Source organism: Pangasianodon hypophthalmus, chromosome 11 (assembly GCF_027358585.1).
Source record: "Pangasianodon hypophthalmus isolate fPanHyp1 chromosome 11, fPanHyp1.pri, whole genome shotgun sequence".
Taxonomy (NCBI): domain Eukaryota; kingdom Metazoa; phylum Chordata; class Actinopteri; order Siluriformes; family Pangasiidae; genus Pangasianodon; species Pangasianodon hypophthalmus.
Window position 1 is genome coordinate 19,307,525 of NC_069720.1, and position 18,039 is coordinate 19,325,563.

Consider the following 18,039-nt stretch of genomic DNA (forward strand, 5'->3'; position numbering starts at 1 on the left):
TTGTAGCCTCTCTTCCTTCACCTGTCCCAGTCATAGACTCTCTTCCCTCACCTGTTCCAGTCATAGACTCTCTTCCCTCACCTGTCCCAGTCATAGCCTCTCTACCATCACCTGTTCCAGTCATAGCCTCTCTACCATCACCTGTTCCAGTCATAGACTCTCTACCATCACCTGTCCCAGTCATAGACTCTCTTCCTTCACCTGTCCCAGTTATAGCCTCTCTTTCTTCAGCTGTCCCAATTGTAGCCTCTCTGCCTTCACCTGCCCCAGTCACTGCGATTTTTTTCTTTTGTCTGCCCCAGTTGCAGCCTGTATTCTTTTATCAGCTTTAGTCAATTGGCCTGCTCCATCCCTTGAGCATTTGTCAGTGTGCATCTTGAGGCCTGATTCTTCCTCTGTGTCCATTTTAGGCATTCAGCCATTCCTGGTGTGTATCATATCCCCCAAGCATTGTCTAGAGTCCATATCAACTACTCTGCCATCCTCATGCATATCCCCTAAACATTCCCCAGTGGTCATCTCAAGCACTCTGCCATCCTCGTTGTCAATTTTAGCAGCTGATCATCTGCTAGACTCTGCACCATGACCTTGTTCTCTTCCTGATCTGGCCCAGGTTCAGTTCCTGCCCACGGTTCTGGCCATGCCCCTGGTTGTCTACAAGGCCCCATTCTAGATGCTTGGATCAGGCCTCAATCTCAGCAGGGCATATTACACAAAATGACACAGGAGTATTACATAGGATTCCGGACCCGCCTCTTGTTTGTCTTCTGTTTGTGCACATTGTTTGTGTTCTGTTTTACTTTCGGTCTGTCTTCTACTTCCTGTCTTCCTGCTGCACCAGCTCCACCCTGACCATTGCCAGTAACTGTCTTTTTTTTATTTGTCTCAGTAGGTTTGTTTCTGTATAAATCTCCTTCTGTTTTAGGTTTCTTGTGAGTCTTGCATACATGAAAGCTGTGATTCTGAGTTGCTTCATTCTAGTTTTTCTAGTTCCTAGTTTTCCCAGTCTCCTCAGTCTAGGGCCAAGTTGTATATTTGTTCTCTTTTTAAATTTTACCTGCATGTCCCTGAAAGTAACATACACTAACAATTCTTTTTAAATCCCCAATAAAAGTGGTTACATCCAACCCCCTCTGTCTCGTACTGCATTACAGCAGTGTCCCTTTACCATGTCTGCAAGAGCTGATTGAGGACTAGGACAGGAAGGGTCAGGTTTGGAGAAACAGGAAACTGATGAAAGGAAATGATGCACGTCACACACAGGCACACAGTGCTGTTGGTAAAAAGTGAACAAATCTTGAGGCACAAATGGAGTTCTTCCTCAACTCACCGATGAAACTCTTACTTTTAGCAGGTAGGACGCGTTCTACAAAAATTGTTTTAAATGAGTTAATGTTAAACACTCATTACATATCTCTACAAACATTATCCAGTCAATTCTGTTTGTTTGTTTTTTCCCCCGAAAAAGCCTGGCTTTCAAGTGTGCTGGGTCCATGCAAATTTTCAGAAATTTGCAACTCGTGTCACCAGAATGCAACTTGTAAGTCCAGACAGTGTTTGTGCAAATTAGGTTTTTCTGGAGATGGAATAAAACAGTGCATAGGTGAGTGATTTCAATTGTTTTATGTGTGACTGTATTATATTTCACCCTGTCCTTGGGATAAATTGGAAAAATATATATTTCAAGTTGTGAATAAATAATATTACCCATCATTAAACTGATATGAAATTACATAATTTAAATAAATAATATTTAAAAATATATGCAAGGAAAAGGTGCTAAGGGAAAATGCTGGTCTAAGCTGGTTTAAGCTGGTTGAAGAATGGAGTTGGCAGTCTTTCAATGAAATCTTTTTTGTTCCTGGAAGCTGAGTTTCTGAATTCACAATGACAAAAAAAATTGTCACTGTGAATAAAAAAAATTGTCAGTGTCAGGATTGTCAGTGCCAGGATTACCAAATGTAACATTACTACTTTTCTTGTATTTGCTTTTGTTATTTTCATATGGTACATATATATATATATATATATATATATATATATATATATATATATATATATATATATATATATATATATATGTGTGTGTGTGTGTGTGTGTGTGTGTATATATATATATATATATATATATATATATATATATGTATGTATATGTATTTATATTTATTTATTTGTAATTGGTTGTTTACTTCATTTTTATTTAGTACCTTTACAACAATTTTCAGCAGTAGGTGAAAATATATTGTCAAAAATACTTTATCCAAATATATGTAGAGAGCAAAGATTTGTATATCATATGCTAGTGAATTAGCACCACATAAAGGGATTGATAACTAGACGTACCTTGAAAAGTAAAATTCACACTTGTTAAGAGACCAGAAAGACTGCCAACTCTATGCTTGGATAAGCATGTCAATCAAATGAACAATGGATGTTTCTCTTTTGCATATATCGCAATCAGAAGTGAAGTCCCAGTATTTTAAAATCTGGTTACCCCAAAAGTAAAAAGGGAGAAAATTGTATTTAAAGATTCTATTCCAACTGTGGCACAGGAACATCACTGACATTTTGACAGCTGTATCTGATTACAAACTGAAGTTATCAGCCTCATGTCCATTTTGCTATAACACATAATTAGGAAATCACAATTAGCTAGCAAGGTTTTAGCGATCTTTAGGCAGACTGACTGTTTTCACCACTGCATTTTTTGAAACTGGCTCCTTACCCAACATTATCGATGAGGCAGCCAAGTAGTCTAAATAAAAACATTGCTTTGGTGATGATATATATATATATTTATATATACTTGCAAATTATCCAATCAGCTAATCATGTGGCAGCAGCACAATGCACTGTGACTTTAACCGTGGCATGGTTGTTGGTGTCAGATGGGCTGGTTTGATTATTTCAGAAAGTGCTGATCTCCTGGGATTTTCACAAACAACAGTTTCTAGAGTTTAGAGAGAATGGTGCTACTGTAGTGCTGCTTCCACATGATTGGCTGATTAGATAACTGCATGAATGTGCAGGTGTAAAGGTGCCCCTAATAATTGAATAGTGTGTGTGTGTGTGTGTGTGCGTGTACATATATATATATATATATATATATATATATATACATATATGTATGTATATGTATATATAGTCGGGACCCTAAGTATTTGGATGGTGACACAATTTTTGTAATTTTGCCTCTGTACACCGCCACAGTGGATTTGAAATGAAGCACTCAATATGTGTTTGAAGTGTAGACGTTCAGCTTTAATTCAAGGGGTTTAACAAAAATAATGCATTGACTGTTTAGGAATTACAGACATTTTTTACATAGTCCCTCTATTTTCACAGGCTCAAAAGTAATTGGACAAACCAACATAATCATAAATATAAGGAGTTTTTTTCATACTTGGATGCAAATTCTTTGCAGTCAATGACTGCCTGAAGTCTGGAACCCATGGACAGTACCAATTGCTTTGTTTCCTCCCTCGAGATGCTTTGCCAGGCCTTTACTGCAACTTCATTTGCTGCTTGTTTGTGTGTCTTTCTGCCTTCAGTTTTGTCTTCAGTAAGTGAAAAGCATGCTCAATTGGGTTGAGGTCAGATGGCTGTTGGGTTGCTTTCACGGTATGTTTTATGACATTATCCATCTGCACTGTGAAGCATCATCCTATCAGTTTTGCAGCATTTGACTGAATCTGAGCAGAAAGTATAGCTCTATACACTTCAGAATTTATCCTGCTACTTCTATCAGCAGTCACTTCACATCAGTGAATACCAGAGATGCATTTCCACTGACAGCCAAACATGCCTATGCCATAACACTGCCTCCCCCTGTCTGACACATGATGTGGTATGCTTTGGATCATGAGCCCTTCCTTTCCTTCTCCATACTCTTCCCATCATTCTGGTACAACTTAGTCTTGGTTCTGTCCAAAGACTCTTGTTCCAGAACTGAGCAGGCTTTTTTAGATGTTTTCTAGCAAAGTCTAATCTGGCCTTTCTGTTCTTGAGTGTTACCAGTGGTTTGCATCTTGAGGTAAACCATCTGTATTTATTTTCATGAAGGCGTCTCCTGATTGTAGACTTTGGCAATGATACGCCTACCTTCTTGAGAGTGTTCTTGACTTGACTAGATGTTGTGAAAGGGTTTTTCTTCAACAATTCTGTGATCATCCGCTTTAGTTGTCTTCCATGGTCTTCCAGGCCTTTTGGTGTTGCTGAGCTTGCCAGCGCATTCCTTCTTTTTTAAGAATGTATCAAATTGTTGATTTGGCCACTCATAAAGTTTCCGCTATCTCTCCGATAGGTCTGTTTTGTTTTTTCAGCCTAATGATGGCCTTCACTTGTATCGACACCTCTTTGGACTGCATATTGAGAGTTCCCATGAACAGCTACCAAATGCAAATTCAACTCTTGGAATCAACTCCAGATCTTTTATCTCCTTAATTTATCATGAAATAATGAGGAAACAGGCCACATCTGGCCATGAAACTGCTTATCAGTCAGTTGTCCAATTACTTTTGAGCCTGTGAAAATGGAGGGACTCTGTAAAAAATGGCTGTAATTCCTAAATGGTTAATGCAATATTTTTTATTAAGCCCCTCGAGTTAAAGCTGAAAGTCTACACTTTAATCACATCTTACATTTTATACTTTTTTTATACTCTATGTAGATGATGATGAGTGTACAAACGTCACTCGCATCTGTGGGGATAATGCCAACTGCACAAACACAGTAGGAAGCTATTACTGTACCTGCAAGCCTGGATACGTGTCAACGGGAAGGCAACAATTTCAAACTAATGATGGAACATACTGTAAAGGTGAGACATCACATTCATAATGAATGAAGTTTATAAGGAAAAATATCATACATTCCAGATGTGTCACAACATACAAGTATGATTAGCATTATGCTATGTATATATATATATATATATATATAATGAAAACAGGGTAGCCTACTTTTTGATTTTGATCTGGTGAAAATTTGAAGAAAAAGTTTCAACAAGTCAGTTTAAAAATATTCTAGAAACTCTTTGAAACTGTAAATCTTTAACTTGAAATAATGTGCTATTGGTTTATACAGTTATAATGCTATAATAGCGGTTCTGCATATTGTTCATATTGGGCTGTATTCAGACTTGTTGAAGTTCAAAAGTTACGTCAATATTTTTGCACAGGGAAAGTTCCTCATATTCAAAGTTGGTTTATGCAACCACTCCAGTTGACTTTCAGAGCAGTTCTTTCAGATTATTAAAATGGCAGGTGCATAGTTCACACCTCTGAGGTTTACAGATTTTTCTTGAGTAGGAGCATCTGAGACAGGGTTTCATAACAGAGTCTAGACCACAGCCTTTAAAAACAAGCATGTGCATCAAGTCCCAAATAATTAGGGATAGAATGGAGAAGCAGATCACATTTTTCTCGGTTGTCAAATGTAATAATGTGTAACATAAAATAAAGAAACAATTTAAAAAAAGGAAAGAAAAAAGACTGTTATGATGATACTCAGAAGTTGGCAAGCATTCAATTAAAAAATTAATTGGAGCCTACTGTATTAGCAATATATTGATGTATGAATAGTCCTAGTTGTAATTAATCACTGCAAATTTGGTTTAATTTAACAATATGGCTTCCACCCTTATTATTCAGCAGTTTATAAAATAGCACTTATCCAGTATATCCTATTATTTCGTATGTCCTCCAATGTCCTCTATGCAGAAGAATTTAATATTGGCCTTCCATAGTTTTTTGAGTGTATTTACAGTCTTAAACATACATTTCAGCATGACATATTTTGGTTACATTAAACTGTCAGAGAGTGGTACTGGATTTAATACTGCTCCTCGCTCATGCCAATATTGTGCAAGAAAAATGGGCTTAGGTCCAAGACCAGAATTGTGCATAACAGAGACACACCTCTGTTTTACTCAAACTCCACCCTGGCATGTGCAATTCCTGTTCAGCTGTCTGAGTAGTGGTGAAGTCGCTGGATATGCCTGAGGTCTGAATAACAATGTGCAAAATCTGGCAATGTAATATTTCAGAATTCACTCTTCACTATGCGCACATAACTCAACACTGAATAAGGCCCATGTGGCTAAGTGTTTGTATTTGATCAAACATTGCTCCTGTGTCTTGTAGATGATGATGAGTGTGTGTACAGTCAGATTTGTGGGCCATTCTCCAAATGTCACAACACGGATGGCTCTTTCTACTGCTCATGCCAAAGGGATTATACAACATCATCAGGAAGGATCTGGTTTCAGCCAAATAGTGGGACTGAGTGCAAAGGTGACTTCAGCAAGCATGTTACTGTTTAATGAATTTCATATATGCTGTTCCAAAACTTACTAAAGTGTGTTTGATTTCTCAGAGGACCCAAATAAGGACTGCCATCAGGACACGGGATGTATAACAATGACTGTTAAAACCACAATTAAAAATGTAAGTATGCCAGGATACATCAATGAAGTATTTAAAACATTCCACCATAATGTACCATAAAGACAAAAGCATAACAAAATGTACAGTATACTGTAACAATATGGATGTAGCAATATGCAAAAGATGGAACAAGATGGAACAGTATGAAAATAAAAATGCATTTTATATATAAAAATGCAAGATTAATACTGAGAATATGTTACAATATAAAAAAGTATAAATAAAATTTTTAAAAAGCATTGCAGATAACTAAAATTTTAAAATGCAGTACAAATACTGCGTCTATAACAATATGAAAAAAGTATAAATAAAAAAATTAAAAAAGCATTGTGAATAAATATTTGAAAAATGCAGGATAAATCAAATTTTAATATGCAGTATAAATACTGGGGATGGAACACTATGAAAAATGCATGGCATGATAATCAGTCAGTCTATTGATCACAGATGCAATTTTTGGATAGACAAACAACTATAATATTTTTAAACAAGAAATATTTTAAGAAATACGTTCTCTCTTCAAAACAATGAAGACATATAGTTCGTTATCATCTGTTATGGTGTACCAGTATTTGGTCACTCCTCTAATAAACACAAAACACAATCTCGCTATCATTATTTCTACTAATGGACATATACCAGAGTATATCAATAGTATTTTTTCTCTGTGATTCAGAGCAAGATTAGGTTTAGTTTGTCATGAGGATGAAGAATGATGAAGATTCCTCATATGGATATGTGTATGTGTCAATGCATACAGATGATCCTAAGCATCGGATGTTTTTACACCACCTTGCTGACTGTGTGTTTTTTTCTGTACATGTTTTCCTCAGACCTTGGTGGTCATGCTGTGTTCAGGAAATAGTTGTTCATGAAATAGTACAGTCATTATGATCACTGGCTTTCTGGGAAACAGGGCTTGTTTTTCCGGGCAGGAGTGAAGTAATGAGGATTTATTTATAAGCAGCCATATGATTGTGAATCCAGTTCTAAGCCTACAGATGTTCTAATATCTGTGTATGATGGAGAATGGTGCTCTCTGGTGGCACAACTGAGATGATACCAGCAAAGTAGCACACTTAAATCTTGGTTAAGTCTAATCTAATTTGTTTTGTTGATCTGTTTTTCCTCCCACCATTTCCCCTGCACTCGGAATAATCAATCGTTCCAGCTTTACAGTGACAATACAAAAGAACTGAGGGGAAGTAAATATTATTTTATATGCTGATCTGAAGATATCTTATCTGAAAATAATATCCATATGAAAATAATGATCCATATGAGCTCACGTAATTCTATTTATTTTTGAAAAATTGGCAGTAAGATAATAGTACATCTTAATATCTGTGTGTGTGTGTGTGTGTGTGTGTGTGTGTGTGAATGATTCTCTGAGATGAATGGGGTGAATTCTCTCGCCTTATGCCCAGTGTTACAGGGAGATGCCCGGATCCACTGTGACCCTAACCAGGATAAAGCGTTTACTGAAGATAAATGAATGAATAAACTTACAATATTTACAGTGGGGTCCAAAAGTCTGAGACCATATTGAAAATCTGTGATTTCATTTTTTAATTTAAAATTGGAAATAAATAGAAGTTTTTTGAATTTTTAAATATTTAAAACAAAGAAAGTAAATGTTCAATATCTTGAATATTTAAGATTTCTAAGTCCCTATTTAAATGTAGATTTGTGTCACGCTTTCCTTGAGTCTTATCCATTCCAATAAAGCATGTGTTCAGACAACACTCCAATGGATTTGATATTAATCACCATGAATCACCATGTTTTACAAACTACTGGAGTTGAAGCCAGCTCAATTGCGCTGTCATTATAGCAAAAGGGAAAATACCAAATACTAAGAAATTCTGAAATTCATGTACATATTTCTAACTCAGTTTACTGCTGAAAATATAATTAAATTAAATTGACAAATATCAAAATTTTCTAAAAAAAGATGGAAGCATTTTCACTAATGGTGGAAATGAGGCTATTATGGGCACAGACTCACCCAAACTGGACAGCTGAAGACTGCAAAAAAGACCACGAGATGTTTTTTCTAATCTTCAACTGTCCAGTTTGGGTGAGTCTGTTCCCGCGATAGACAGGAGTCGAACCCAATGTGGTCTTCTGCTGTTGTAGCCCATCCACCTCAAGGTTCAATGTTTTTTACATGCTGAGGTGCTTTTCTGCTCACCACAGTTGTAAAGAGTGAATATTTGTTTGATTTGAACATTAACTGAAGCTCTTGACTTGCATCTGCACGATTTTATGCATTTTGCTGCCAAATGACTGGCTGATTGATAACTGCATAAATGAGCAGATATATATCTTTCACCTTTATCATCTTTAACCTATAATGTTTTATAATTTTTTCTATATATAATGTTCCGTATTGGTAGAGAACAAGGTTATTGGTATTACCATTCAGTTTCCTTATAATGGCATACTGTTATTGAAGAGGTTCAATATTTAGAAATCTCCGGCACCCTGCTGTTGAATCACACAATGAAAGCTCGACATGTTTTTGTACACATACTTACATTACTGGCAGAATAGAATAACCTTGGAGTCAGAATTCACATCATCCCCACTTGCTATTCTGCTTTTGTTGACCCAGTCTGTTTGGGCTTTCAGGAGAAAAAACTTCTATGTGGTTCACTTTGCAATTTAGGGGAGTCCCACTACAATGTAATAATGAAATCCAACATTTGCCCTTGTTCTTATTGCACATCACTTTAAGTGTGATTAGACATCAGAGGCAGTCAGTGAAGCAAAAATTTGCAATTGCTGTAATTTAGAGTAAATGCTGTCACAGATGGTTAATCACACTGCCGAATGGTGTTTAAAGCTTCTTAATCTCTCGTCTTTGTAGATCATTAACCTGCCAGATCCACAGCAGCAAATGGAGAAGATAAAAAACCAAACATCAGGTGACCTTGCTCCAGTCGCAATAATCTCTTACATTGATGCCATGGAAGCTTCTGCGATACATTTTGCAAATGAGTCTCAGGAAGACAGTGCCATAAATGCCACGATCAGGGTAATTTCTACACATTCTCCCCTGAACAGTACTCAAAATGTACTTGAATAAATATTTGATGCTCTATTGAGTCCTTACTAACACTATAAATTCAGCTTAAATATTAAGCATTATGTATGTATATATGTATGTTAGATATTAAAAGTCTGTCTTAAGTCTAAAATGTGAGCATTACATAGCATGTATTCTTTTGTAGAATTTGGTTGAAAGTGTGAATAATCTGGTGGAAAAGGAGGAAAAGGTGGCATGGAACAGAATGAGGGAAGATACCAAGGATCATTACCTAACTAAGTTACTACATACAGCTGAACAGGGCGCAGTGACACTTTCTAAAGCCTACAAACATTCAGCTGAAGTAGAAATCAAAACGGCTGATGTGGGTAAGGCAAGCGGCAGAACATTTTTGCCTTTTTTAAAATTTCACAGAAAGTCACAAAATTCACAAAAAGTTATTGACTGTAGCACAAGTGCACTTGCTCGAAAATATATCTAGTAAATCAAATTCTCACATATAACTTTTTTCTACTTCTGTGTAATTTAAAATCAGAAAAGTGGAGTGTCTGCTTGCACCTGGGTGAAACTGCATTGGCTATAAATGAATGAATGAATGAATGAAGCACAGTGCACACTTTTTTTTTTTAGCAATGTTAGCAAAACTAGCTAGCTATTTAAACATATATTTGTGCTAATGTTGCCAGCTAAGTAGTTAGGTTAGCTATATTTCACAGCTATTTGGCCTTAGTAGCTAGCCGAGTTTGCTAACTATATGTTAAAGCTATTGCTTTAGTTGTTATCCAAGTTTGCTAACTATATTCTGTATTACAGCTATTTGGCTTTACAACCTAAGCTAGCAACGTTTGCTAACAATCTAGTTAATGTAACCATAATGTGATAATAGCATGTAATGAAAACAAAGCACTAACAAGCTAGACTATTATCCTAGTCAAGTTATCTATTATATTGTGTAAGTAGCCATGGTCACTAGCAAGCTAACTAACATTAGGCTAATCAGCCTTCATGCTCCACGTAGAGGGAGACTAGGTTAAAAGGTGAAAATTAGCAAAGGACTAAATCCGTTGCCAATATACACATTTCTATTTTACCTGGGTGCAAATAGCTTTTAAAAATCAGAGGCAAATCATCTGCCAAGCAACTGTTTGCTGTTGATTTGATCATCATGCATTTCTCTATTTACAGAACTGAAACTCTACAAATTTGACCCCCAGAAAAAACAGAACTCCAGCATCTCAGCATCAATGGGTGGAGATTCTATTTCACTTAGTCCCATATATACGAGAGGGGAAACTACAAACAGTAAGAATTCAGAATTTCATCTTTTTTTTTTTTTTTAAACAAGGCTATTGCTAATTCCAATGTTAATCAGACATGTTAAGCAGATGTCAGTATGTGGTATGATATTTTGTGCATTAGGGAGTGTCTCTGTTATATTCCTGCACTATGACAGCATTGGGCCTCTGATGAAGCCCAATTCTGACCCCGGCGTGAATGACTACAGCCGATACGCAGAAGCAGGAGAGATCACAGTAAATTCTCCTGTAATAGCTGCTGCCATAAGTCCACCGAATGTTTTCCCCTTGGATCATGTAACCTTCACTCTAAAACACAATGAGGTACTAGCCTATATTCAATATGAAGCATGCAAGCAATAATATGCCTATATAAAATATGTACACAAATACTGTATTCCTACTATATAGTATCACTGTAAGATTTCTATACATACATGTCTATTATACGTTTATTTGTATAATATGATATAAGGTACTAGACTAATATTCAGTATGAGGCATACCTCTAGGAAATACTTGACTTGTACTATACTCTATAGTCTTAACCTCTAGGATATTATACACAGTACTTACTATACTGCTTTTTCACCTTAAATCAATCATTTTCATCTTCTCAATAAGCCTATAGACCCTGAAATCGATGAGACCAAATGTGCTTTCTGGGACTATTCACTGAGCAACATGAAAGGTCACTGGTCCATCGAGGGTTGTAAGCGCTCTCATGTCAACAAGACCCACACAACCTGCTCCTGTAATCATCTGACACACTTTGCCATCCTCATGTCCTCTGGCCGTGCCAATGTGAGTTTGTCAAATGTCAACAAATAAAGTCAAGCTGCAGTGTGATGAAATCCCTTTAATACAAATATATCTGTGCAAGTAAAAAGTATTTTCACAACTTTTTCCCCTATTACTATAATACATATGTAAGCAGATTTTGTTTGTCATAATATATTTGTGACAAAAGTTACACTTTCAGATTATTTTTCAGTTGTCTTAAAGAATAGCACAGTAATGGCCGATCCACAGGGGAAGGTGGGGCTGAGACCACCCATACACGATATCAGCCATTGAACAATTGTTATGTAACCTTCATAAGTCCTCATTCACATCGTCATACATTTTAGATTCAACTGAATTTCTAATTGCCTTTTTGAGTGACAAAGGATCTAAAATGTTGTTATTTGTCAGATATAAACCAATGTTCTATTGCTGTATTTGCCTTTTTAGATTGTGGGGCAGCACGCTCACTGCCCCATTTAGCTTGGTTGAGTTATTATTGCACCTAGTGGTCAAATGGGAACTTCCACAAGTGCTAACAGACCCATTGGGGCAGGAATCACTCTGCCCCAATTTGTTTATGAGTGAGGAAGGAGCAGTGGACAGGATGGTTAATTAGTATATTACCTCTTTTCTCTCACACACATTTCTCTCACACACTCTGATAATAGCAATGGAAGCAGTTTTTTCTTAAAAATAAGCCCATTTGAACTTATTAATAATAAATTAGTAGTAGATTATTAATTGGTATTAGTAGGTTATAAATAAAATAAACACTGCCATCTTTTTTAATACATAGGTTCAGTCCTTTCCCTGATTAGAAAAGATGTGATTGGCAAGTTTGATCTACACTGTTACCTAGCTAGCTACGTGACTATCTATACGTTGGTAATGTGTCTTTGGAGTGCAATTATCAGCAACCATTAACCATCATAACTGCACCAACTGCTTATAAAACTGTAACATCTGATTTCAATAACACCATGATTGAAAAATGTGTACATCTGAAAGATTGACTTTGTTTACAAATGAGGCTAATTAAACAGTGAAGTGACAGTGTTATGTCAGAGACGGTTATTTTGATCAACAAGGGTAGTGTATTGTTTGATTTATTGTCAGGCCATTTATATGTACTGACTACATCTTTCTGTTCTTTCACTGAAAATTTGTGTGCATAATTAGTTTGTTCAAGTTCATTTGGGTCTTGTCGACTCTCAACTGCCTGTTACGGCGTTACTCTAAAAGAGTCACTAGATAGTAGCCTATAGAGTCAGGTATGATTGACTCGCGACTTTAATTTTATTTGAGTCTATACCATTATTAATGTCATCTTGCCCCACCAAAACCTGTGGTCACAAGCCGCTCCTGGAATAGCATTTAAAAATTAAATGAATCTAATAGTAAAGGTTTATAGTTTGAGAGTAAGGAACGTCTTGACCCACCAACTAATCAACTGACTACTTTCACAGATATGATACATACAGTCTCTCTGCCTTTCCAATAACTGCTCTGTCTCCTCAGCTCGCTGCACACTACAATGTACTGAGTCGCATCACGCAGCTGGGAATGGTGATCTCCATAATCTGCTTGTTCATGTGTATCTTCACCTTCTGGTTCTTCAGTGAGATTCAGAGCACGAGGACAACCATCCACAAGAACCTATGTTGCAGCCTTTTCATGGCTGAGTTCATCTTTCTGATTGGGATCAATATGTATGCACATAAGGTGAGCTCACAGAATACTGGAGCTACATGTCTATAAGTTTATAATAATTAAGACTGATTAAATAATGTGGAGGATTGGCTTCAGAAGATGAAAAATAGAAAAAATATAGTCCGGATTTCCTGTATTCCCTTACTCACTTTTTTATATTACTTTGTGCCCTGGTGTACTGTATATTTCACTTAAAAAAATATTCTGTATTCTGTATATAACTGTGATGACACTGTGATGCTTTGCTTTTATTAGCACCTCATTAATTATGTGACTATACATTTTTAAATAACCTTTTATAAGGGGGTCTAATGTATATATGGTACATTAGGCCCCCAAAACATTGTATTTTCTTATATGAAATGAAATATATGAAATTGAATATATGCAAATGAAAAACATATTTGCCCTCAAAACACCTCTTCGAACCATAGTTTTGTGGTTGAAAATTTATTTTAAAAAAATAAACCACTCTTATTGGCTTAACGTTATAAACATGTACATGGTGGTGATGTCGAAGATGATGAAAGATGAAGATGAAATTAATATGATGAAAACAAAATTCAGAGGGGTCTCAAGTTGCCTGAACTTACATTATAGCCGAGGGTTATGCTATAGGATAATCCACAGTGTTTCAAAACACACTATTCGTAATGTAAATGATTTTTCCTGATACACTTAGGATAATATATTATGTATTAATTCTTCATCATGAAAGCATTAAATAAGTATAAATATATGTGTGTTTGTGAACCTTATAGCGAAGTATTACCAATTACCAAATAATGATTGTCTCTTCCATGTTTCAGTTGTTTTGTTCGGTTATTGCTGGGCTGCTGCATTATTTCTTTCTGGCTGCTTTTGCATGGATGTGCATCGAGGGCATACACTTGTACCTGATCGTTGTTGGTGTCATCTACAACAAAGGCTTCCTTCACCGCAATTTTTACATATTTGGTTATGGCAGTCCAGCAGTGGTTGTCATAATCTCTGTAACTCTTGGCTACAAATACTATGGTACAAATTCTGCGTAAGTATACTGCGTTAAACAGGAAATTGAAACACAATTTTTTCAAACTTTCAAAAGCATAAAATGTATTCCATTCATGAGTATATACAGAGATATTTTAAGAGATTTATTCACAATACTGTATATAAAACAAAAGGCAAAAATATTTCTGCTTTTGCTTTTCAAAAGATGTTGGCTAAGCACAGAAAGAAATTTCATCTGGAGTTTCGTTGGACCTGCATGTTTAATTATTCTGGTGAGTCTTTCTCATCACCTTGAAAATCTTTTTTAAAAACAATCAAATAACTAGCCAAGGGAGCAAAATTGATCATGCTGTCTGGGTGGGAGGGATGGCATACTCTCTCTCCCCTGTCAATCACAGTGACACTAGCCAATCATGGGCATCTATGAGCTCATGTATGTGAAAGAGGGCAGATAGCACTTTCCTCTGAGTGTGTTATGATGGCACAGCATGAGCAGCAGTTCGAAAAGAACTGGAAAATGGCAGGTGACCAAATTGGGGAGAAAATAGTAAATAACAATAATAATAATAATAATAATAATAATAATAATAATAAACTAAAATTAAATAAGTAAGTAAGTAAAGAAATAAAGAAATAAATACTTGATTGTTTTTATGTGGAGGCATTAGATCAGATCTTTAAACCCAATCTGAAGATTGTATAAATGTTTATTTCATTGATGCGTTGATTTTCTTATTATCATATCTAGGTGAATTTGTTGGCATTCGCTGTAATCATCTATAAAGTCTATCGTCATACAGCTGTGAAGAAACCTGAGATCAGCCACTATGAAAATATCAGGTAAAATATATTATTTATGTCAATATTTCTGAGAGATTGTAGTTTAAATGTTATTACAAATTATGATATGATAAATGTGAAATTCATTCACTCGATCTCAGGTCTTGTGCGAGAGGAGCTCTCGCTCTCTTATTTGTACTTGGAGCTACATGGACATTTGGCGTGGTGCACATCCTCAATGAGACCACTCTCACAGCCTATCTCTTCACTTTCGCTAATGCCTTCCAAGGGATGTTTATTTTTATCTTCCTCTGTGTTTTGTCTAGAAAGGTAAAGGTTACATCACTCTATTCAGTCCAATTACTTTCCATTTTTGTTTTAATGTTTGAAATAATATCTCTGAAAAATCTTCTTCTTCTTTTAATAGGTTCAAGAAGAGTACTATCGAATGTTCAAGAATGTGCCGTGTTGTTTTGAATGCCTGAGATAAGGAAACCAGATCCAACCCCCCACCCCCACCCCCTGCCGGAGAAGCATACTAAAAAAAATATTTTATAACTCATAAGTATCTGAGGTTACAAAAAAATGTAGCCTTTTTGTCGCCTACATTTTTTTTTTTTTTTTTTTTTTTTACATTTTTTTATATTTCTATGTAGCAAATGCGGTAATTGAGGCCGTCTATTATGTGGCATCCCAGGAAAACTCATCGGATGACAATGTGACTGAATTCAAAATAGAGAGCTTTTCTGCTTATAATGCCAACTTTACATTTTAACTGTGTCTAGGCTATATTCCTGGAAAGGACCTGTTGGGTAAGGAGCAGTGTTTGACAAAATGATGGTAAAAAATTTCAGTCTGCCTAAAAATGTCTAAATCATGATTCTCCTGCACAATAGTCGGAGTTAAATATTTTTTAATCGTTTAAAATGCTATAGCTTTACTTGTGATTGAGATACATGCAAATGTACTTCGGTTCAGGAAAATCTGTAGTTCAGAGCTATATACAGTAAAAATTTCACCATACGAAGAATTTTCCCAGACCTCCACATATTTGTTGTTCACTGTGCACATTTCAAACAGATGTATTTGAATAAAGCCTAAAATTTACTTTTGTTCTCAAGTAACAGTAAAAGTACTGCACTCAAAAAAAAGTACTGCACACATTATATACAGTAACTAGTTCATCAGATCAGTTATTTACTACACAGAGTTTTGTTTACATAGTATTTAAAGTTGCTTAACCTAAAGTTGTGTTTCTGCCTGTAAAAGAGTTGTATTCTGTATGTACTGTATAAATCATTGTTAATGAGTTACTTTGTGAAGTTTGGATATATTTCAGTTTTGCCACCAACAACTTTTTTTCTGGTGAAAAAAAATCAGTCTGTTCAAAAATCAGTCTATTCAAAATGTACAGAATGACCTTCTGGGTGCACTTACACTGCCTGCCAAAAGTTTTTCTGCACCTGAATTTTTAAAAATGTTTTATTACAGTTTATTCACTATTATCGCTACAGACCAAACAAAATTATACAGAATAGCACTTAAATATGGAAATCTTTGTGGATTTAACCAGTTGCTCTCAGAGTTTTAATATGATGCTAAAAGGCAGTCACTTCTTGGAGGATAAAACTGTTAAGCCCTTAGATACAAGTGAAGTCAAGTGACTTTCATTTTATAGCACATTTAAAGATAAGAAGTGTCTACCAAAGTGCCATAAAATAAAAATCTAGTAATTACAAACAGCAATGAAATAAAATAAGAATAATATGAAATAAATCAATAAACTAATAATACAATAAAAAGCATAAAAAGACAAAACCACAGCTTCAATACTACAGACCTAAAAATGAATCAGTAAATAGAATAAATAGATTTTTAAACTGAAAGTAAAGTCAGTGCTAATATTAACTGTAAAACATAAATGTGTGGTGTGATGCAACTGTCTAAGTGAAGTGATAAACTTTTTTGACCTTTTCTGATCAGGAGAAGATCTAGATTATTCCAAAATAAATAAACTAAAAACATTTTTCACTTCATTAACCATTTCTCCATTCACTTATATTCACAATTTTCCAATGCATAGATTATTTACAATGAGGTAATTTCAACAAATTACTAAAATATAGAGTGATCAAAAACTTGCATAGCAAGTACAGCATTCCTGAAAAGTTACTGATATTTTCCAAACACTTGTTTCCCCTGAATACTTTCTGGAATGTTCATGAAGCCAATGATTTTATTACATTTTTTTCTTAATGATGGCCAACAGCTAGATGACTGAGACACAGCTGTGGTGGCTCAACAGTTAAGGTTCTGTGCTTATGACTGAAAGGTTGAGTTCAAATCTCAGGACAGCCAGAAAGACACTGTTGGGCTCTTGAGCAGCTCCTGTAACCCTCAACTGCTCAGCTTTGTGTTTGTAATAGGTCTGACTTGTAAATTACATTGAAATCATTAAATCATCTGCTAAACGAATAAATGTACATTTAAAAGCTACATGGGCATTTGAATTGATTTCTCTATTCACATAATGCATGTTCATCTCTCTAATATAGCTAAAAGAAAGTAAGTCAGAGTATTATGTTTACACAGTATGAATCATTATGCTGCAAATTCATTTGTGGCAACATGTATATATTATATATATCTTCCAGAAAAACAATATTAAGCATTTAGCTTACACAATCTATTACTATGTTAAGAGAAAGAGAGAGAGAGAGAGAGAGAGAGAGAGTCTGATTTAAAGTCAAAGGTCCACAGAGATACTTTATTTTTCAGTGCACTGTATTTGCAGGACTTAGTGACATTGTCAGCGGTCATTGTGGACTCACACCTTTGTCCTTTTCTCATTGCCACAGGCCCAGGAAATTGGCATGCAGTCATTTCACCAACAGTACAACCCTCAACAACAGGCTGCACTATGTTAGTCTTACTTCCTAAACCATGTTATGGCTTCAAATTCATTCTTAAGTGTTAA

The 18,039-nt window shown here is 35.5% G+C and overlaps 1 protein-coding gene across 1 annotated transcript; it reads left to right on the plus strand.

The window, feature by feature from the left end:
- Window positions 1-1,212: 1,212 nt before the first annotated feature.
- adgrl4 (adhesion G protein-coupled receptor L4) lies at window positions 1,213-17,558 on the plus strand. Its single transcript, XM_026933503.3, has 16 exons — window positions 1,213-1,354; window positions 1,469-1,603; window positions 4,670-4,819; window positions 6,144-6,293; window positions 6,376-6,446; window positions 9,319-9,486; window positions 9,683-9,866; window positions 10,684-10,800; window positions 10,918-11,117; window positions 11,418-11,597; window positions 13,098-13,301; window positions 14,099-14,319; window positions 14,488-14,554; window positions 15,031-15,122; window positions 15,224-15,392; window positions 15,490-17,558. The coding sequence occupies exons 1-16, from the start codon at window positions 1,309-1,311 to the stop codon at window positions 15,550-15,552; spliced, it is 2,217 nt and encodes a 738-aa protein (XP_026789304.1). The 5' UTR covers window positions 1,213-1,308; the 3' UTR covers window positions 15,553-17,558.
- The last annotated feature ends 481 nt before the right edge of the window (window positions 17,559-18,039 follow it).